The sequence below is a fragment of the Phocoena phocoena genome, chromosome 12 (assembly GCF_963924675.1).
Source record: "Phocoena phocoena chromosome 12, mPhoPho1.1, whole genome shotgun sequence".
In the NCBI taxonomy this organism is placed as follows: Eukaryota; Metazoa; Chordata; class Mammalia; order Artiodactyla; family Phocoenidae; genus Phocoena; species Phocoena phocoena.
This window is the reverse complement of record NC_089230.1, coordinates 7,628,612-7,649,768: the sequence shown is the minus strand read 5'-3', so window position 1 is coordinate 7,649,768 and position 21,157 is coordinate 7,628,612. Positions and strand designations below refer to the sequence as shown.

The following is a 21,157-nucleotide window of genomic DNA, read 5'->3' as shown; positions in this document are numbered from 1 at the left end:
TCGGGGCTGCCGCCTGGATTCTTTCTGACGCTCGCTTGCATTTCGCAGCGTGGCACGTGTGATCATTGGAGGACGTGTGGCCACGAGGCAGTGCGTGGCCGGGGGTGGCCTTACTCTGTCCCGGGTGGGGCTCGGACGGTGTGCAAACCAGTCGCGTCTCACACCTGAGATGAGTGTCGCGGTCAGAGCGATTCTTTGTTTTGGAGGGTTCCGCGGCCCGGTGAGGGGGCAGGGGGGCTCTTCCTGTCGCAGATGGAGAGCAGGTGTCCGCTCGTGTGTGACCGCATGTGGACACGTGTGTGACCACGTGCCCGTAAGGGGCGAGGCCGGCAGAGGCCCCGTGGACCCCCTCTGTCTCCAGCGTGACCACAGAGGTGCCGGGGGGAGGGAGCTGTGGGCCCCCCGACTCGAACACATTTGGGTGTTTAGGGGGCTGGTCCGGTCCCGGCCTGAGCGCTGTGGACTGTTCGTTACGTGTCTGGGGCCGTGGCCTACGTCCCTGTGATGTAGGCGTTGCTAAGTCGTATGGCCGTGGACCGAGCCTGCGAGATCCCCTGTCTCCCAGGGGACGGCAGCTGGTGAGCGGTGAGCTCCGAGTTGTGTGCCCAGGTGCCAGCGGCCTGGCTGCTGTAACAGAGACCGTGCCTGGGTGCAGACCCTCCTGACAGGTGCGCGGCAGGTGCGGCCTGCAGAGGCTGGGCGGTAAGGGAGGCACCTTCGGTCAGGCTGCGGCCACTCTGCGCTCAGCTCTGAGTCCTCGGCGCTCACAGGTTACAGGCGGGAGACGTGGGCTTCGGGAAGGGGGGGCGAGCTGGCTGGGGTCTCGCAGCTGCCGCCCCCCACGGGCCCGCGGGAGCACGGCCAGCAGGGCTGCCACCGGAGGGCAGGGCCTCGGTGTGGAAGGCGCCCAGAGAGTGGACAGGGCGTCACCCTCTGGAGGGGGTCAGGGCTCCAGAGGAAGAGGTGAGCGCCAAGGCGCCCGGGCACAGCCTGCGGACCCAGCTGCTGCTTGCCGGCACGCGCCCGCCTCCCGCAGCGCTGGCCCCCTGCACCTGGAGACCCCTCACAGCCGCGGGGTGATGTCTCTCCAGGTGACCCGAGACTCGCGCACCTACAGTGTCGGGGTGTGCACCGCGGCTGCGGGCCTGGACCAAGGAGGCTGCAAGGACGGAAGCGTCTGTCTGCTCTCCGGGAGCAAGGGGGTGTCTTTCGGGAGGTTGGCGTCAATGAGACTGGACTACAGGCACCAGGACGAAGCTGTCATTTTAAGTTACGCCAACGGAGATAATTGTCCTCCAGGTAAATCTTTACAGGGGGGTGAATTTTACGTTCCCAGGAAACATGAAAGCAGACCTGGCGGGAGGAGAGAGCTGAGGAGTGATGCTGTAGGTGATGCTCAGACCGTGGGCCGATCCGTCCTAACAGCCCTAGGTGTGAGCGCTCAGGCCCTCGAACTGCTCGTCGCGTTGTGGCCAGGAGGCCTGGCAGTCCCCACGTTGGCTGAGGGTGACCATTTCTATGGGGAATCCTTGTTTGAGGTGACGGCGCCTGGTAAGGCACAGCCAACGTGGTGCTGATAATCAGGGTTACGCAGACTTCTTCTCTTTCCAGAAACTGAAGAAGGCGACCCGTGTGTGTTCCCCTTCGTGTTCAATGGGAAGAGCTATGAGGAGTGTGTTCTGGAGGGCAGGGCCAGGCTCTGGTGTGCGACCACCGCAGACTACGACAGAGACCACGAGTGGGGCTTTTGCAGACACTGTAAGTGGGAGAGCGCCAGGTCCCAGCCAGGCCAGTGAAGTAGCCTTGTACCCGTTGGAGGCCTGCTTTGTGCTCAGGTCTTTTAAACAGCAGTGATTCTGTTGCATATAATCTTCTAGCCAGGGCTCTTTTCCATAAAGAAAAGTCGTCTTTAATTGTTCCGTGGGGCGTATTGCGTAACCGTGAACGTGCACCGCTGCGGGGCCAGGTGAGGGGCAGGTTCGAGGTGGTCAGCTTGCCCACTCCCCGGCTCGAGGGACTTGTGTCCACACACCAGTGGTTCATGCTCACTCCCAGCAGGATTGCTGCTGTCCGGGTCTGCGGGGTGGTGGGGGGGTGGTCAGGCCTGCAGGGGCTCGTAGGCTGACCGTCTGCTCTGTGGGGGGCTGGGCTGGGCTGGGGCGGGGGTCACAGCCAGCCAGGTCCAGCATCCTTGCTGCTGCCGCGTGGAGAACCGGCACACGAGGGAGTCCTAGTAACACGTGTGGCACAGACTGACATGAGCTCCCAAGGATGGCGATGGGATAAATGCACGAGAAGTTGTTTAGTGTTTGTAAGTCATCAGGGAGCAAAATGATACAAATTCAGGAGTCAGAAACGGTAAGTTTACAAGGGACAACTGTAGCTCTCTTCAGAGGCTTATTAGGCCAGGACCTTTCTCCTGGTCTGTCGGATGACGCGTTTTTAGGTAATGAATTACAGGTATCTTATTGTTACTGTTTCCTTTTTTTTTTTTTTTTTTTTTTTTTGCGGTACGCGGGTCTCTCACTGTTGTGGCCTCTCCCGTTGCGGAGCACAGGCTCCGGACGCGCAGGCTCAGCGGCCATGGCTCACGGGCCCAGCTGCTCCGCGGCATGTGGGATCTTCCCGGACCAGGGCACGAACCCATGTCCCCTGCATCGGCAGGCGGACTCCCAACCGCTGCGCCACCAGGAAAGCCCCTGTTTTCATTTTTTATTGTCATTCATACATTAATCGAACACTGAATACCTGTCTGCAAGGCACCGCGCTATCGCTGTGAGCTTGATGAGTGCAGAAGGAGATACTGTGCCCCGGGGGAACTTGGTCTATCTAGGGTTGAGATAACATGAATGGAACGCAACGAGACCTGGCCGGGGCTGCCTGGGGAGCGGCCAGGGATGCACAGGGTCCCTAAGGGCCAGCGCAGCGGAGGCAGGGAGGAGCCTAAGGACGAGCGAGGGACAGGCCGGGTCTGACTGGTCCCCGTGTGCTGCCCCAGCCAACAGCCACCGGACGTCCGCGATTATCTTCAAGTGCGACGAGGATGCCGATGTGGGGCGGCCACAGGTCTTCAGTGAAATTCGTGGGTGCGAGGTGACGTTTGAGTGGAAAACCAAAGTCATCTGCCCCCCGAAGAAGATGGAGTGCAAGTTCATCCAGAAACACAGGACCTACGACCTGCGGCTGCTGTCCTCTCTCACCGGCTCCTGGTTCTTTGTCCACGACGGGACCTCGTGAGTGCCCACCCCCCACCTTGGCCGCGTGCCGACGGGCTGGGTGCTTGGTGCTTGAGCTCAGACTCTGAAGGCGGGATGGCCTCATTCCTCTGACGCTCAGGGCGGCCTGGTGCGCGGCGGGTGGTTTGGAAGCAGAGGTGACAGAAACCTTCAGAACCCAGAGAAGCTGCTGGTCAGCTGTGGGCCTGGCGGAATTAGTCTCGATTTGGTTCATGTTTGTGAGGGGCAGCCGTCCATGGCTGCGTGTGTCGGGGCGCGTGAACCGTCCCAGCTTTGCTGCCCGAAGTTCCTTAGGCCATGCTGGCCCACGGTGGGTTAGCTGGACTGACTGCTCCCTGCATAGAGCCTTCCCCTAGGCGCTCCGGGATCCTTCCGTCCACACGGCAGGGGGGAGCGTGGACCTGGAGGGCCTAAGTAGCCGTAAGCGAGGGAACGACTCGCCGGGGTTTGAGCCGCTGCCTGTCCTGACTCTAAACCACCCGAGTCTCGGGGCTCACCCCGCGTGCCTGGTTGGCACACTCGCTTCTTCAGGATCCAGCCGCTCTTTGGCCCTTCTTTACCCTGAGACCTGTTTCAGTGCTGCGTGCAGAGGTGCTGTGAAATCCTTGGCTATCAGAACGATTACCTTTTCTGAAAGGAATGGAAGGAGCTGCCCCCGAGTGCGCAGGACAGACACTGACCTTGCCTCTCTCTGTGTCATTTTACAGGTACTACATCAATTTGTGTCAGAAAATATACAAAGGGCCCCTGGACTGCTCTGAAAGAGCCAGCGTTTGCAGAAAGAGCCCCTCTGGCGACGTCCAGGTCTTGGGGCTCGTTCACACGCAGAAGCTGGACGTCATAGGTAAGGCCTGGACCCTTGTCGCATGGTCACAGGTGTCGTGTCAGATTCGGGAATGTGGAGGTGTCTTCCTGTGACCGGAGGGTCAGCACTGGCTTTGGTTGAAGCCTCCAGGTGTCATTTTCAGCGACTGTTTCGCAGGCACTTGGCACCTCCCAGAGCATTAGAATAGGTACTGCTCTGTATCCTCCGGGACGGCAGGTACCTAGTCTGTGTGTCTAGAGCGCTGGGCGATCCTGGGAAGGTATTTGTCCTCAGGAGGAGGGCAGAACGTTCAGGGTTCCTCTGAGTCCCTGCTCCAGCCTCCATGTATATATGCAAGTGTTTATCCGGGGAAGCCGAACGATGACATGAGAGAACCTGGTAAAGACGATTCAGGATACATTTTCGTAATGTTTTAATTCGGAAACACAAAATGAAGCTTGTCTTAGTAGTTTTAATAGAAAATTCATCTTGCAGTTGGTTGTTGAAGGATTCTTTCATCACATAAAAGGAAAAGGCGGGGTTTTCTTAGTTTAGGAGCAGTCAGGTGCGTTGGGAGGACGAGGAAGAAACAACGTTCGCTGTGCCTGTCTGGCTGGAGGGGGTCCCCAAGCTGTCCTGATTAGAACACGGGGAGCCTATGTCCACTCCAGCTGTTGACGGGGAGAAAGGGAATTCTGGGGAACCACTGTTACCCTTGAGAAAAACCCCGACTCTGCAGGTTGGAAGTGGGGCGAGTCACTCCCCCGGCAGGAGTGGCCAGACCTCGTGGCCCACGGCTCGCCCTCCGTTGGAAATCTTTGCCGTAGCCGCCACAAAGGGCATAGGGGCTGCAGGTGGGTCTGTCCCTGCTGTTTCGTCCTCACATGTAGATATTTGACCCGTCTCTCCCTCGGTTTCCCATAGCCAGGTGAGAAAAACTAGAACGTTGAAGCCTCGGGAAAAGATGAGCTAGTAAAACCTGTTCCCTGACGCACCAGGCGGGGTCTTACCCTTAGGCCCCAACAGGACGACCATCTAAGGCCAGTCGCCGTGACCCCCATGAGCATTTAGGGGGTGTGACCTTGTGGGGCGAAGAGTTGGACTCTTGTCCCAGGAGTTAACAGTCCCCAGCAACCAGGCTTTATACGTGTGTGTACGTGTGTGATTTACGCGTGTGTACACGTGTAGTCCTCAGTGGCCCGGGTAGGTGTTAGACTCCATTTCACAGGTTGGGTAACTGGATGTGTGGAAGGTTGAGTGTGTTGTTCATCTAGTATGGGGCTGGGGGCACTTCATCAAGACCTATACCTGTTGGTTCCACATTCCAGAAGTTTAAGAATTTCTCTTCAAAGCTGTGAAACCCTTTCTTAACAAAATTTTCACCAAAGCCCAATATTTAAAACAAACTCACCCAGAGCAGCCTTGAGCCTGGGTGGGTCCGGGAGCGTGGACCTCACCTCCTGTCAAGGGGTCCCCGTGCCTTGGCCACGCCCCAGAGAACACCTGGGCAGCGGGTGCCGTCCCCTCCGCGTCCCCTGCCTCGAAGGACATGGGTCGGTGTGTGAGGGTCAGGCCGGAGGACTGTCCCGTGCTGGCCCCGAGAGCCACTGTCTGTGCGCTGAGCCGGGCTGGCCTCGGGCACCCCCAGGACGGCTCTTGGCTGCCGGTCGGAGTCGCTGGCCCCTGTGAGACGTGCCCCTGGAAGCGCGGCCTTGCTTTTCGCGGCCCCTGCAGGCTGGGCTTCCCCTGGTTCTTTGACCACGTCATCTTCAGAAGGAGAAACAGCTCCACGTGGAGCCAGGGGGCCTGAGGAAACCAGAGCTGTTGTGTGTGGAGTGTCACGCTGGAGGGTGGACGTCTGGCGCCTGCCCTGTCCTGCCCGGGAGGCTCAGGGTGGGGAAGCGCCTAAAACGGCACAGAAGTTGCGCGTGGCGGTGGGGCCCTGCGTGCACGCTGCACTGGGCGCTCCCCGCTCGGCCCCGGACTGCATGCTGCGGGGGTCTCCGGCTGCACAGGTGAGGAGACGGCGAGCGGGCCGGGTGTGGTCACCAGGCTTGGCAGTGCTGATGACCCGCGTAATGAGTCTCCAGAGGCACAGACGTTTGTTCGTGATACAGGATTCACTTCTGACACTGGGGCTCTGGCGATGCCCTAGAAATAGCGTCAGCTCTGTCGTTTGTGTTTCAGATGACAGAGTCATCGTGACTTATTCAAAAGGCCATCAGTGTGGTGACAATAAGACGGCATCCGCCGTCATCGAGCTGACCTGTGCGAAGACAGTGGGCCGGCCTTCGTTCACAAGGTGAGGGGATGGGGGTCCCCCAGGGAAGCTGTGCGCAGGGTGTGCCGGGATCCCGTCGGAATTTCTCCCCGTGGTTTCCCCTTGGGGGCGGCGAGGGGCACCGGCCGCTGAGACGCGCGGCCTGGTGGAGCCGGGGCTGACCCGCACGGGGAGGGTTCCCTGGATGGGGGCTGCGACAGGCATAAAAGCAGGATTTCACCGGCTTCCGGCTTTGAATGTCACATTGTAACCAAAAGGGCATTGATGGGTGCCACCCAAGGCCAGCTGTTCAAGCAGCCTGTCTGGGACCCGCGGCCGGCACGGTGGCACCTGGGATGCTTGCTCTTGGACTATCCTGGAAATCTCTGGGCAGCTCTGTGTCTGGGGCTGGGGGCGGCACCGTTTGGCCAGCAGAGGGAGCGTGTGAGCTGCTGTGTTTGTGAACCGACCGATTCCTTCCAGAAACTGGGCTTGGGAAGGGGGAGACCCAGGCGTTGTCAGAGGATTCAATCAGTTGGAGAGCGTGAGGTGCTTGTAAAGCAAATATTCAGAAATCTAGGAGCAAATCTTTCCAGCTTTTAGACAGTGCACAGTTTCTAAATTTTAAGAATACGCGTAAGCGCTTGCCTGCTCTTTCACGTGGCAGATATGCCGGATGGGCATCTTCCTGACCGTAAGTCACCCTCCTAGCTCGGCGGCGTCCTCGGTTCGGGAGGGTGGCCGTGACCGTGGAGTGTGTGCCACCTGCAGGTTCGACGTGGACAGCTGCACCTACCACTTCAGCTGGGACTCGCGCGCAGCCTGTGCAGTGAAGCCGCAGGAGGTGCAGATGGTGAACGGGACCATCACCAACCCGGCCAACGGCAGGAGCTTCAGCCTTGGGGACATTTATTTCAAGTCAGTGGAGCGTTTTCCTTCCGGGTGCTGCCATGTATTCAGATCTCTCCCCGGCCGAGGGCTGCGAGATAAAGAGGCCCAAGTGTTTGTGTGTTTTAGTTACTGTTTCCAGGTAGTCGTCATATTTTGCTCAAGCAGAGGGCAAGCACTGCTCGGCTACTGAGCGTGACACCAAAGGTGCCGAGTTCTCTTGAGCGTAAAAATAAAGTCGCCCCTCCTCCCTCGCCCAGGGGTTGGAGCTGGAACCTTCTGACACAGTTTTTGATGAGGAACTTCTGGGCTTACTAGTTTGTGAATTAAAAAGTCAGTTGCTCAGCGGTGTCACTGGGTGGGTCTCAGTGTCCGGGGCTGTGCCTGGGCAGGGGGAAGCGGGCATGGTGCGGGGCACAGCGAAGCTCAGAGCACGGAAGGGTGGGCGGTAGGACGGAGAGACGGCAGGTGCCCTCGGCAGTATCCTGCAGCCCTGCCCCGTACCTGGGCTTTGGGTCCAGGTGACAAAGGGCTCTCTTGAAGGACCGTTGGAGTCACCCGACCTTTACTGTTTCTTTAGGCGATTCAGCGCCTCTGGGGACATGAGAACGAATGGGGACAAGTACCTGTATGAGATCCAGCTGTCCTCCATCACGAGCTCCACGAACCCTGCGTGCTCCGGGGCCAACATCTGTCAGGTGAAGCCCAACGACCAGCACTTCAGTAGGAAAGTTGGGACTTCTGACAAAACCAAATACTACGTTCAAGGTAACTCTCTCCATCCATGTGCCACGTTTAACTTCCTTGGAGGATCTGTAACATATTTTCATGAACAAACGCCCTGCGGTTGAAACGTCAGATCAGTTTTAGCACAAAAGTCCTGGGTCCGATCCTGTGTCTTGACATGCGCTTGTCATAGCGGACGAGCAGCGTGTGTCAGACCCGAGCGGTTCACTGTAGGGAAGACTTACCTCCTAAACAAACAAGCAAAACCTGGTCTAAACCAGAGGTGGTGAGGTGGGCGTGCATGGCCACGTCCGGAATTCCCTTTGGTTTGATTTTTGTCACGATACATCTTTATTTTGAAACTTCAGATGTTACTGTAGAAGGGTAAGAGGTTTCGTGTTTGTCAGAAGGATGAGAAGAAAAGAGAGGCCTGACCCAGGTATTCGGGTGGGTGTGGAGGGGAGGGCGTTCCGCTGCGCTGACGGAGCTTTTCCTTTTGTTCCCTTCCAGCTTTATTGAAATATAATTGACATACAGCACTGTATAAGTTTAAGGGGCACAGCTAACGATTTGACTTACATACTTCATGAAGTGATGACCGCAAGTTTAATGAACATCTGTCATCTCCTGTGGATACAAAATTAAAGAGGAAAACAAAAAATTTTTTTTCTTGTGATGAGACTCTTAGGATTCACGCCCCTAGTGACTTTCAAATGTAACCTACAGCAGGGTTAATTATGTTTAGCATGTAGCATGTAATATCCCTATTATTAATTTATAATTAGAAGTTTGTACCTTTTGACCACCTTCATCCAGTTTCCTCTCCCCACAGCCTCCTCCCCCGGTAGCCACAAATCTAATCTCTTTTTCTGTGAGTTTGTTTGTTTTTGAAGTACAGGTGACCTACAACGCTATTTCAAAACGGTCACCACGCTAGGTCTGGTTACCACGTGCCACCACGCAAAGATGTCACACGATTATTGCCCACATTCCCCACACTCTACACTTCATACCCGTGACTCATTTATTTTGCGCCTGGAAGTTTGTACCTCTTAATTGCCCTCACTTACTTCTTTCCTAATTCCTTCTTGACCTTGAAAGAATATTTCCAGGAGGCAGCTCATGTGCTTTTGTTTTAAACAGCTAGTCTTTCACTATATACCATTTCATGATTTGATTTTTTTTTTTTTTAATTAATTAATTTATGGCTACGTTGGGTCTTCGTTTCTGTGCGAGGGCATTCTCTAGTTGTGGCGAGCGGGGGCCACTCTTCATCGCGGTGTGCGGGCCTCTCACTATCGCAGCCTCTCTTGTTGCGGAGCACAGGCTCCAGATGCACAGGCTCGGTAGTTGTGGCTCACGGGCCCAGTTGCTCCGTGGTATGTGGGATCCTCCCAGACCAGGGCTCGAACCCGTGTCCCCTGCATTGGCAGGCGGACTCTCAACCACTGCGCCACCAGGGAAGCCCCATGATGTGATTTTTGAACGAGGTGAATGAACTCGCTTTTTAAACAATTAAATGTGTTTACAAAACCAGCTGACTTCGACCTCAAAGGGCTGCTGAGAGAGAGATTCCCGGCGAGGAGGGGAGAGCAGCTGCTCCCTGAGTAGGTGTAGCCTAGAAGAGGGCGTTTCTGTGCTCAGGTACCGAGCTGGTCACTGCACTTGACAGCGCCCACCAGGGGCCGGGCAGAGACCTGCCAGGTCAGTCTGGCTCGCTTCCGTGATTCCCTGTCATAGGGTCAGCCCGCTGGTCCCCTGTTCTCTTCCGGTGATTCTGGGTCAGATGCTGGAGTTGTGCAGTGGCTGGTTGGGCCCTCTCTTGAGGTGCTGTCCTCAGGGCCTGGCCCTGTAGTAAGTGCTTGGTAAATGTTTGCTGACTGACTGAAGGGCTGCTTTAAACGCCTCCAAGGCCACTGCTCCGCAGAGAAGGAAAGTCCAAGCTCTTTTGAGCACAGCCTGGAAGATTTTGACAGACTGCCGTTTTCTTAGCGGCTGGTCCTGCAAACGCACCCAGACCCAGCCATCAGGTTACTCACGAGCCCCTGCAGGTCCCATGCCGCCGCTGCACGGGCCTTCCCGCTGGACTGCCTCCGCCCGCCCCATCCTCCTCCTGCTGCCTGTCCCAGCGAGGTGCTCCCTTCTCACACCCAGGGGCGCGGCTGCGGGTGTGCCTGCAGCAGTGGTCAGGCTCCACGCCACAGCCCAGGTCAGGGGCCCAGCCACTAGAGTGAGAACCTTCGCGTCCGTAAGGCCTGCGTCTAGTCTAGTTGGCCTCCTGCGGCCCCCCAGCTTCAGGGTGTGTGTGCGTCTGTGTGTATGTATGTACACACACACTTGTGTGCGCACGTTTATTTATTCTTGGTTAATGAAATCATTTCAGACGTTTTCACTGCCTTCATTCACCAGCGCTAAGAAGTAGGTTTAGTTTTAAGCCTTCGTCCACATTTCAGGAAGACCGCAGTTTAACGCCCTTCACGAGCCTGCATGCATCCGAGTGGGCAAGAGTGGGAAGCCGCAAAGCCCGTCTCTGGCTGAGATTCAGAGCTGCCACCTCGGCCCCTCTCTGGCTCACCAGTTTGTGCCCTCGTTCCAGCCCGGGGAACAGCCCACTCAGGTCATGGCTCAGCCAGTTGTGAGTAAGGACACGCGGGGCGTTCCCGAGCCCAGCCCGTGGGGCCGGGTCTCGGCCGCCCTCCGAGCGCGTCGCTGCACACGCTGCGCTCCCTGGTGCTCCAGTGGTGGCCGGTCGTGAGGATTTTGAGTCTCCAGCCACGAAGTTGTCCACACAAGGCAGAGTCCACACAAGCTCCTCTCACTTCTGACACCAGCTGCAAGTTCAGGGGGCTCCATCTCCGCCTCAGAGTTGATAATTCACTAGACGGATGCTCAGAGCCAAGAGCTGTCTTAGTCGTGCGTACAGTTTATTACAATGAAAGGACGTAAAGTCAGCCAGTGGGAGGAGTGGGTAGGGTACGGTCTGGGAGGGAGCCAGACGCTTCTGCTGTCTTCTCCCTGTGGAATCAGGACGTGTTATGTTCTCAGCATAAACGTGACAACGCACACACTAGCGCTCAGGAGCTGACCGGGGAAGCCCACCCCTCCCTCAGTGTCCAGAGGTTTTATTGGGGCTTCATTGCATAGGCTTGACTGATTGATCACTCGGTTGGTAGGTTGGTTGGCTGGCTGGTTGGTTGGTTAACTGATTCGTTGGTTGACTGGCTGGTTGGTTGGTTAACTGATTCGTTGGTGGACTGGCGGGTTGGCTGACTGGCTGGTTGGTTGGTTAACTGATTCGTTGGTGGACTGGTGGGTTGGCTGACTGGCTGGTTGGTTGGTTAACTGATTCGTTGGTGGACTGGTGGGTTGGCTGACTGGCTGGTTGGTTGGTTAACTGATTTGTTGGTTGACGGGCTGACTGGCTGGCTGGTTGGTTGGTTGGTTGGTCAACCTCGGGCTCCAGGTGGACTGATACCGTGTAGGCAGCCCCCTCTCCAGGTCATATTGTTAGCGGAGGACAAAGGCCAGACCTCTTTTTGGGCAAGGTTCAAGTCTTTCCCACATTTTGACTTAGGGCAGGGGCTCCATAATGTGTGTTGAGCAGTCTGTGAGAGCTCACCTGGGACATTTGATGAAGGACCCTTACGTCTGATTTTAACTCTCTGCAAACTTTACAGGCTATGAAAAGGTAAACTTGGCCCACTACTGAAACACCAATGGTAATGGTGCTGTGCTTGTGTGTGTGCCTGCCTTGTTGACAGATGGCGATCTGGATGTGGTGTTTGCCTCTTCCTCCAAGTGTGGAAAAGACAAGACGAAATCTGTCTCCTCCACCATCTTCTTCCACTGTGACCCCTTGGTGAAGGACGGGATCCCCGAGTTCAGCCACGAGACCGCCGACTGCCAGTACCTCTTCTCCTGGTACACCTCTGCCGTGTGTCCTCTGGGGTAAGTGGGGGCCTGCCCCACGGTGTTCCCATAACTCCAGGAGCATTGAGGCTGTGTCCCAAGGTGAGTTGTTGAGAGGGAGAAGCTCTTACCTGGGCTGTGATCACTGTTTCTTCCCAGAGAAGAGAGCCGTGTTCCCGGGAGATGAGGGCGGCCAGCGTGTCCCTGAGTCTTTGCTCCAGAAGCGCCTCTGTGCTCTCGGGGCCCTGCAGAGGGATCAGAGAGGCCTGGGAGAGGCGTGTTGCCCAGAGCTCGGCTTTTCTCGTTCCCTTAGTGGCGAAGGGTCGTGTGGCTGGGGGATCACCTTTCCTAGTCCTCCTGCCTTAGTCTCATCATCAGAGGGGTTTGTCCGCTGTTGACCTCCACCTCTGGTGGAACCGTCTCACTGTGGGGCTGCAAAGGCAGGGCCCCCGCCTGAGCTGGGCCTCGCTAGGCACTGGCGGTGGTGGTGGCTGAGTGTTGTGGCCTCCCCGCAGGATGGGCTTCGACAGTGAGAGCGCCGGGGACGACGCGCAGGAGCGCAAGGGGCTCTCGGAGCGGAGCCAGGCCGTCGGGGCCGTCCTCAGCCTGCTGCTGGTGGCACTCACTGGCTGCCTGCTCGCCCTGCTGCTCCATAAGAAGGAGCGACGGTAAGGAGAGGGGAGTGGGCCGGGGGACGGGCCAGTGGTTCAGAGTCTATATCTGGGCTCCTTTTTTTGAGCTCGTCAGCAGCCAAAGTGTGGAAGCGGTCCCCAAAGCTGTGTTTTGTAGACGTCTGCGTCCTTGTGACGATGTGTCCCGTCTGACCAGGGCTGTGGATCCTGTCAGGTCACGTGGCAGATGCTCTGTGGGCCTTGGCCTGGCCCACCTGTTCCCAGGATGTGGCTCTCTGCACGTGTCCACAGATGGACAGAGAGTTAAACACCTGTCACGAGCTGACTTCCTTCTGACCAGCTGACTTGTCTGCCCTTTAAAAGGGAAGCATTTGTTAGGGACCGGCTGTGACACCTCCTGCATGGGCTCCCCTTTGCTGGTGAAAGGTCTTGTCACTCACAGGCAGCACGACCGTCCAGCAGATTTCATGTCACACATGAATGACGCCCAGGGCTCGGTGTGTAGTCACCCCTGTCCAGAGCGCAGGGATGGTCCAGCTCTGGGCTTCCCTGTTGCCTCTCTCACCTGCCCGAGGAGCCAGCGGCAAACGAGAGAGGGTCAGGGAGTGCTGACCGCAGCCATCCCGACCCTGAGAGGCTGTCAGCGGGATGCAGGATTGGGGCAGGAGGTCTGGGTGTGAGCCGGCCCTGCGTTCGTCCGTCGGCCCAGTAATCTCAGCGCAGCCCTGGGGCGGCGGGAGGGTGTGGGTCATCGTATTGACGCGAAAAAGCAGAAGGACAAATGCTGGCTCACTCACTCTGGCCCTTCTTACACCATGAAAACGGGGAGCAGGATTTGGACCCGCGTCCGTCTGATTGTAAAGCATCCTTCCTGCTGAAGTGGTTTACAGCCCTGCTGTCGTGGGTTGAGGGAGCGCGCTCTTGGTGCAGCCTCCCAGTAGCAGGCCCTCGGGAGCCGGAGGGGGGCGCGGCTCCAGCCTGGAGTAACTTGGGTCTCCTTTCAGGGAGACGGTGATGAGCAAGCTCACCAGCTGCTGTCGAAGAGGCGCAAATGTGTCCTACAAATACTCAAAGGTAGTTCCCTGCTGAGGTCTTTGGGTGACGCAACACGCTCGCACGCGCTCGAACCGTTGTCGTGCTGTTGGTCAGTGACTACGAGGAAACTGTCATCGCGGGAAGTTTGAAGTGGACAGAGGGAAAATGTCCCTCTGCTCTTAACCCGAACACACTTTTTGTTCTTTTTCCTTCAAGTTTTTGTCGTTGTAGTTGCAGCTAATTTCTTACAGTGTTTAGTATTAGTTTACTTCTACTTTTTTGGCTATTCTACAAAAAAAGATGGTAATGAAAATTTCTGTGCCTCTGGCATTTAGATGGCTTCCTTTGGATGAGTGTCTAGAAATTTAGGCCAGAGTGCCTAAATGCACTCATGGCTCTTGACTGTACTGCCAACTGCTTTCTGAAAGGCTTCCCTCAACTACAGTCATCCACGTGTCCCACGCGCGGCCCCTCTCCCTGCTGCCCGAGGGCACCTGGAGCAGAGGGGCTCCGTCCCCCAGCACTGCCGCCTTGTCGCTGGCCGCCTTCTTGCCTCCTGACACCATCTGCCTTGGTTGGGTCTCAGCAGGAGCTGGCAGTCGCCAGCCCTCCCCTTCTCCCTGAGGAGGAACATGGGACCGTGATGGCTGTGGTGGGCTGGGAAGAGGTCCCCGACTCCGGGTGGGTCATGGAGGGAGGGGGGCAGAGGAGGCTGACGAGGTCTCAGGCGGACCCACGGTCTCTGCTGTGTCCCGGCAGGTGAACAAGGAGGAAGAGGCGGACGAGAACGAAACTGAGTGGCTGATGGAAGAGATCCAGCTGCCGTCACCAAGGCCCGGGAAGGAGGGGCAGGAAAATGGTCACATCACGACCAAGTCCGTGAAAGCCGAAGCCCTTACCTCCCTGCATGGGGATGACCAAGACAGCGAGGATGAGGTGCTGACCATCCCGGAGGTGAAAGTGCACCTGGGCAGAGGGACCGGGGCTGAAGGCGTGCACCCACTGAGGCCCCCGCCGAGGAAGGCACTTCGGGAGCGAGCGGACGACCGGGTGGGGCTGATGAGTGGGGAGCAGGCCAGGAGGGGGAGGCCCCGGGCCGCTCAGAAGACCGTGAGCTCCTTCCACGATGACAGCGACGAGGACCTCCTGCACATCTAGACTGCGGGGTGCACTCGGCAACTCCGCCGGCACCTCCAACCAAATAAGACTTTTGACTCCGTGATGCTTCTATCATTTTTGCCTTTAACAAAAACTGTCTCAAAAGGGAAGAGTTTTGGTGATGGGGGAGAGGGTGAGGAGGTGGGTGCCGCTCTCTGTGGTCACCGGGATGGGGCATCGCTCCAACTGCCAGAGGGCGGCACCGGGGCCCCGTGTTTAGTCCCAAGTCCTCGCATAGAACGTGGCCACCGGGCGCTTCCTACTGCGCCCGGGCCAGACACGTCTCGGAACAGAGGGCTGCGTTTGCGGAAAACCCTTGCTGCTTTAGGCCCTGTAGGGTATTTGATCATTATATTTTAGCATTTAATTCTCTCCTCCTATTTATTGACTTTGACAATTACTCAGGTTTGCGAAAAAGGAAAAACACAATAACAACAACAGTTTTTTCCTGCCGGCAGGGGGTAATCTATCTGTCTGTCCCTTAGCGGGGAGGCTGCTGGGGCGCTCGGGTGGTTTCATACGAGGTTTTGAACTGCTCCACGACACGTCCTCTAAGTTAGACTCCGCCGTTCTGTCTCTTTTCCCTTTTGCTTCTGTCTCGTAAGGGCGTGTGTGTGCGCCCCTAGTGCCTGGGCTCTGGAGGGTCTGCCTGCTGTATGCCTCTGGTCAGTAACGGCTGCAGCTTTTTGCATGACGTCTTCAATCCTAGGTGCACAGAGCACAGTTATCAGTATTTCTTTCGCCAGCTGGTGAAGTCAGACAACCCACCCAAAGATTGATTTGTGCGTGCATGCGTGTGTGTGTGTATGTGTGTGTGAGAGAGAGAATGGAGTTGAGATGTCAGACTTTTTTCCGGACTTGGGGGTGTAGGTCTCACCTCTTCAGGTTCACATGATACCACCTTTACTGTGCTTATTTTTTTTTTTTTTAAGAAGAAAGTGTTTATCAACCATTCGACCTATAAGAAGCCTTAATTTGCACAGTGTGTGACTCACGGAAATTGCATGAAAGCCAGTGGGCCAGATTCTCGCTCCTAGCGTTGCACCTGGATTCCTGCTCGGTGGGGGGTGGGGAGGGGGGCGGCCAAGGCCGGCCTCTCAGTCTGCAGGACGGGAGGGCGAGACCACTGTCCTTCCCGGCTGTCGGCTCCTTTCTTGAAGTGTTTAATGAATGACTTTTCTTGCATTATAGAACTGTATATAGACTCAGTGGTATTCATATCCTGGAAAGCAGACCAGCCTACAGGGCTCCTTGGTTTGTACTCCGTTTGGCTGATGGCTTATTTGATTTCAACATGAGTGTATTTTTAAAAATTGATTTCTTTCCTCATTTTTTTTTTCAATCAAATTTACTGTAATATGAAGTATTCAACAATTTGAATAAAAGATAAATTATTAACGGGTGTTCCTGCTTTTTCCCCACGAGAGTGAAAAGCTGCCTGGTTAGTTGCCAAGCTCAGTGCCCTCTCTGTGCCTCCTGTTACGTGTCCGGATGGCAGCCGGCCCTTCACGTGCAGTACATCAGCTTTCTCTCTGGAGTCTCCCTGCGTGTAGGTGCTCACCCGAGGCCCCCAGGGCTTCTGTCAGCTCCATCCACGCCTGATTCTTCTTCCTTCCGAGAAAGGGTATTGTTACCAAAACAGCCACCGTGTGTGCAGATCCCATACTGCCAGAAAGCGTCCTGGTGCACAGCCCGAGCTAACGTGGGGGCAGGAGGGCTTCTCTTGCACAAATTGGGTTTCCATCTGAAATTACTGCCTAGTAATGAGAGCTTCTTAGATATTAATGTGAAAGCAGACCCAACAGGGAGTTACTACAATGTCAGACTAGACTTCTCGGCGTTAGCATCCTTCCCTCCTCATTTTCTGATTATTTCCAATTGGGGTGACTTTTTTTTTATTTTTAAGGATTTTACAATGTCACTCCTGAGACAGGCACTCTGGGGTCTTATCAAGGTTTACATTGTGACCCCAGAGTTGCTGGTCCTTGGACACTGTGCCCAGTGTTCTCTAAGCCACTCCCCTCTCTTCCGGGGGTGGGGGGCACTTGCAGGTGCTCACTGGCCCTGTTGGTAAACTTGATGGTGGGGAAGTTCTCCGTCTGCACCTCGGGCCACCTGCCCTGGTGCCCAGCTTGTGCCGGCCGCAGAGGGATGGGGAAGTGACCATGTGCGTGAAGCTTTTGCTCAGGCTCTTTTCTTGAGCTCCTGCAAACAGACTAACAGCCCGTGCCAGCTGTGGTCACAGGTAGTTTAGGAAAACGCCTCCCTGACAGCAAATAGGAATTAGAATCTTTTAAGATTCTAGTTAGTTTCCTTTTAACCAAATTCTTTAAGCCCCGCCGCTTTTTTGAGACTGTCCATTGAATGGCGGAGGAATGGGATAAGTGGAGGGTCAAACCCTGAGCCCAGGAAATCCACGGGAGAGTGGAAACACGGCTCCCGCCAAGAACATTCTAAACGCAGCTGAATCCATTTCTCCACCAACCTCTGACATAGGCTGGTCATCCGACGATTCCTTTAGGGAGGCTGACTGCCACCCGGGCATTCAGAAGGAATTCTTTGGTCCCCTTGTACCAGTTCAAGAAGTGGGCATGGAGGTCTTAGCTCCCTTCCAGGGGATCAGGTCACAAGGGGATGGTGTGCCTCGGGAGCGGAAGGTACTGGCCAGCTTAGATTGATAAAACCCCCCTCACCAGCTTTGGAGAATCCCCGCGACTCTGACGTCACGACACGACTTCTTATTTCCCCAAATGAACGTGGCTGATGTGGAGCCGGCGTCTCTCAAGGGGAGCTGAGCGTGCCGTGCCTCCTGGAAGGACGGGTACCCGGGGTGGCCCGCTGCACAAAGCCCGGGTGGGGTGGCCTGGCCGGGTGGTCCGGCAGCTCCTCTCTGGGCTGTGGTGGGCCCGGAGACAGGCAGCCGTGTGCTCAGGGACGGAGGGGCTGGAGGCGCTGCAAAGGTAAGGCTGGAACAGTCCTGGAACTTGGAGAGTCCCACGGAAGTCGCTGTCAGTACCACCCTGGGGGAAATGCAGTGTTTCCCCTAAAAGTAGAGGGAAAGGCCAAAGGTAGGCCACGAATTATTAGCTACTCATGTTTCTTTCCCTCTTAATCTATTTTGGTTTTTTTTTTTTTTTTTTTTTTTTTGTGGTACGCGGGCCTCTCACTGTCGCGGCCTCTCCGGTTGCGGAGCACAGGCTCCGGACGCGCAGGCTCAGCGGCCATGGCTCACGGGCCCAGCCGCTCCGCGGCATGTGGGATCTTCCCGGACCAGGGCACGAACCTGTGTCCCCTGCATCGGCAGGCGGACTCTCAACCACTGCGCCACCAGGGAAGCCCACCTCTTAATTCTATTTTGTTTTGACCAGTTTGAGAATCAAATTCAGTGAAATTCATGCTGTTACTTTGATACTCGTGGAGTCAGGGGAAAGCAGAGTTGAGTGGGGTCTTGTTGGTCGTCACCCCTGAACAGGGTGACAATGCAGGTCACTCGGCAGCTGCTCTCAGCGCCGTCCTGGAGAAAGCGGCCCGGGGAGCAAGGCTCATTCCACCAGAGCAGGGAAGTGACGTGGGGGCTGGATCCCATGGGGTGGGTGCGTAGAGGGTCAGGTCCCAGGCAGACCCTGTGACCCTTGGCTTCAAATTTAAAAAAAAGGTTGACAAAACACAGAGAATTTGAACATATAGGACAAAGAACTTTTTTCCCGCAACTGCGAGTGTGAGCTGCCTCCCTGGCGCCTTGTCATCCCAGGCCCCTCAGGATGTCACTCCCCATGAGCACAGTGCACTCTCTGGACCCAGAACGCCCACGTGGTCCTGCCAGTTATCATGGCAACACCGTTTTCACTAAGAGGACCCCATTCAGAATCCTGTCCAATTCAGTTGCCCTGTCTCTCTTGAGTTTCCCTCAGTCTGGAAAGTTCCTCAGCCTTTGACTTTGGTGACCTTTACACGTGAGGTCACCCTCCTCATCCTGATGGCGCTCTGACACGCCTGCCGGTCACTCTCCCCTCAGGGACACCCTCGCCCACCCTGCCGCTGGGACGAGGCCTGTCCTGCTCTGCCCACCTCATGGCTTTGGGACTCGTTCTAGAAGCACGGGGCAAGAGGCGAGGGGCTCAGGATGGATGCAGCCACACCTGAACTAGAAGATTGCATTGGCATGCAGTTGGATTGTCGTATAGTGGCATTTCCCGAAGTGCGCCCCACGGAACACTTGTTCTGTGTGATTGTGACAGATGTTCTGCAAAAATTGGAAACGACTTATGTGCAAGAAAGTTTGGAAAATGCTGAATGAAAGGTAAATGGCTTCTCTTGCTGTGAGGCTTCTCAGAGAGTCTTTAGAAGGAGACACTGCTGGGCGAAATTACAGTAGGAAACGTGGCCGGTGAGTCTCCGAGCAGGGGAACGGCACGCAGCAGTCCCTGGATGCTGGCCCGTGTCCCCTTGGGGGACCTGGTGGGGTGTGGACAGCCCACTGAGGGTGCTGTCACCACGGGCACGGCTCTGTCGTTCTCTGGACAGTCCCGACGAGCAGGGTCGTGGGTCGTCTGTTCGAGAACACACCGCTGCTGGATAACGACAACAAGGCCAAGCGGGCACCCACTGCCTCGGACCTGCCCTCCCCAGAGGGAGCCTCCGCTGCCTCCCCCACCCTTGCCCCCGCCATTTGTGTCCCCCCAGTACTTCTCTCTCCTTGGGGTCAAGTTCCCCAAGAAGGTGACCCTGAGCCCTGATCTTGAAGTACAGTTGACCCTTGAGCAACACGGGTTTGAAGTGCACGGGTCCACTTAGACGTGAGCTTTTTTCAATAGATGCCACAGTGCTACACGCTCTGTGGTTGGCCGAATCCGTGGATGCCGAGCTGTGAGTATGGAGGAGGGTGACTCTGGGCTTGAGCATCCCCGGATTTCAGGACACGTGGGGGTCCCTGGCACCGGCCTCCTGTGGATACCAATGGACCACTGTACTGGAACCACTGAAATGGTGCTCTGACCCCATCCTTCATTTATTTCCCCTCATTTGAATACTGGGGTATAGACGTTGTTACGGGTTGAATCTCGTCTCCCCAAAACCCACATGTTGAAGTACTAACCCCAGTACCTCTGAATGTGGCATGGAGACAGGGTCTTTACTGGGGTGATCAAGTGAGGTCAGTGGGGTCAGTCCTAACACACTAGGGCTGTGTTCTTATAAAAAGGGGAAATTTGGACACAGGGACAGACGGCACCGGGGGAAGAGGTGTGAGGAGACAGGGAGGAGCCCGCCATCCATGGGGCAAGGACGGAGGCCTGGGACAGCCTTCGCTCGGCCCTCAGTAGCAGCCAACCCTGCTGACACCTGAATTCTGGACTTCGGGCACCCAGATCTGTGAGGCCACGTATTTCCGTTGCTTAAGCCACCCAGCCCACGGTGCTTTGCTACAGGAATTAATCCAGAGATCAGAGGCCCAGCCTCTGGCCTCCAGGAGCTCACAGCCTCCCAGAGCGGCCGGGCAGTGATGAGACTCGTGGAGGGCAACCCCATGGCTGTGCCAGGCGCTGGCCCCTAGGCCGGGCTGCCCTACGTGACCTTTCACTGCCTTTCATGCCCGTCATGGCCCACGCCAGTTGCCTTTCCTGGGATTTCCTGAAAACACTATGCAGGAGATCCACGCAAACAGTCCTGAAAGTCTCTCAGGCCAGGTACCATGAGAGATGCTAGCACACCTCCTGAGCCACGATGCAGGCTACAGTTGTGCCCACAGGTGCAGGGCCCTGGGGTGGTAGCTGGCACGGATACACCTTTAACTGTGTGCCAGGCAGTTGACAGATACCAACTCATCTAATCCTCATGGCAACCCCGTAGAGTGGATACTCCTGGTATCCCATTTTGCAGATGGAAAACTGAGGCCCTGAGGGTTAGGCAGTCAGTCTAAGGTCACAGCTGGTGAACGACGGAGATGGCATTTGAACCAAGTTATTCTGGCTCAGGATTTGCACCCTTAACTGCCCGTGTATACTAGCCCCTCAGAGGCCAGTTCACGGGTGGGAATGAGGCTGGAGGAGGCCGGTGGGTTGGTTGTGAAGAGGGGGGTCAGGCTTGGCGTTGGCTTTGCATCCAAGTAGCTCCTGCAAGTTAGTTACTTAGCTTGGATTCTCAGCTGAGGAGAGAGAGCTTCCTGCTTTACTGGGTTAGCATGGAGACTGAGAAGTAACAGCTGGTGTTTGGTCCGCCCTCAGTGCATCAGCATCGTTTTTGGTGGGAGAGAAGGGCCCACAGACTGGGGCTTAAACAACAGAAATTAATTTTCTCACGGTCCTGGAGGCTGGAAGTCTGAGGTCAAGGTGTTGGCAGGGCTGGTTCCTCCTGAGGCCTCTCTCCTTGGCTTGCAGACGGCCGCCTTCCTCCGGGTATTCACATGGTCGCCCTGCCCTCTGTGTGTGTCTGTGTCCTAATGTCCTGTATATAAATAAGAAACTCTATGTATAAGTTTAGGGCGCAACCTACTGACCTCGTTTTAACTTGA

At 56.2% G+C, this 21,157-nt stretch overlaps 1 protein-coding gene across 1 annotated transcript in view; it reads left to right on the top strand.

Annotated features, from left to right (window-relative positions):
* IGF2R (insulin like growth factor 2 receptor) overlaps positions 1 to 14,649 on the top strand; it is a 108,103-nt gene extending 93,454 nt beyond the window's left edge. Inside the window, exons 38-48 of the mRNA XM_065889079.1 lie at positions 1,092 to 1,299; positions 1,612 to 1,758; positions 2,999 to 3,233; positions 3,944 to 4,080; positions 6,229 to 6,343; positions 7,073 to 7,219; positions 7,770 to 7,957; positions 11,677 to 11,863; positions 12,340 to 12,492; positions 13,461 to 13,530; positions 14,251 to 14,649. Of these exons, the coding sequence (XP_065745151.1) occupies positions 1,092 to 1,299; positions 1,612 to 1,758; positions 2,999 to 3,233; positions 3,944 to 4,080; positions 6,229 to 6,343; positions 7,073 to 7,219; positions 7,770 to 7,957; positions 11,677 to 11,863; positions 12,340 to 12,492; positions 13,461 to 13,530; positions 14,251 to 14,649 (1,986 nt within the window). The remainder of the gene's footprint in view (positions 1 to 1,091; positions 1,300 to 1,611; positions 1,759 to 2,998; positions 3,234 to 3,943; positions 4,081 to 6,228; positions 6,344 to 7,072; positions 7,220 to 7,769; positions 7,958 to 11,676; positions 11,864 to 12,339; positions 12,493 to 13,460; positions 13,531 to 14,250) is intronic.
* The last annotated feature ends 6,508 nt before the right edge of the window (positions 14,650 to 21,157 follow it).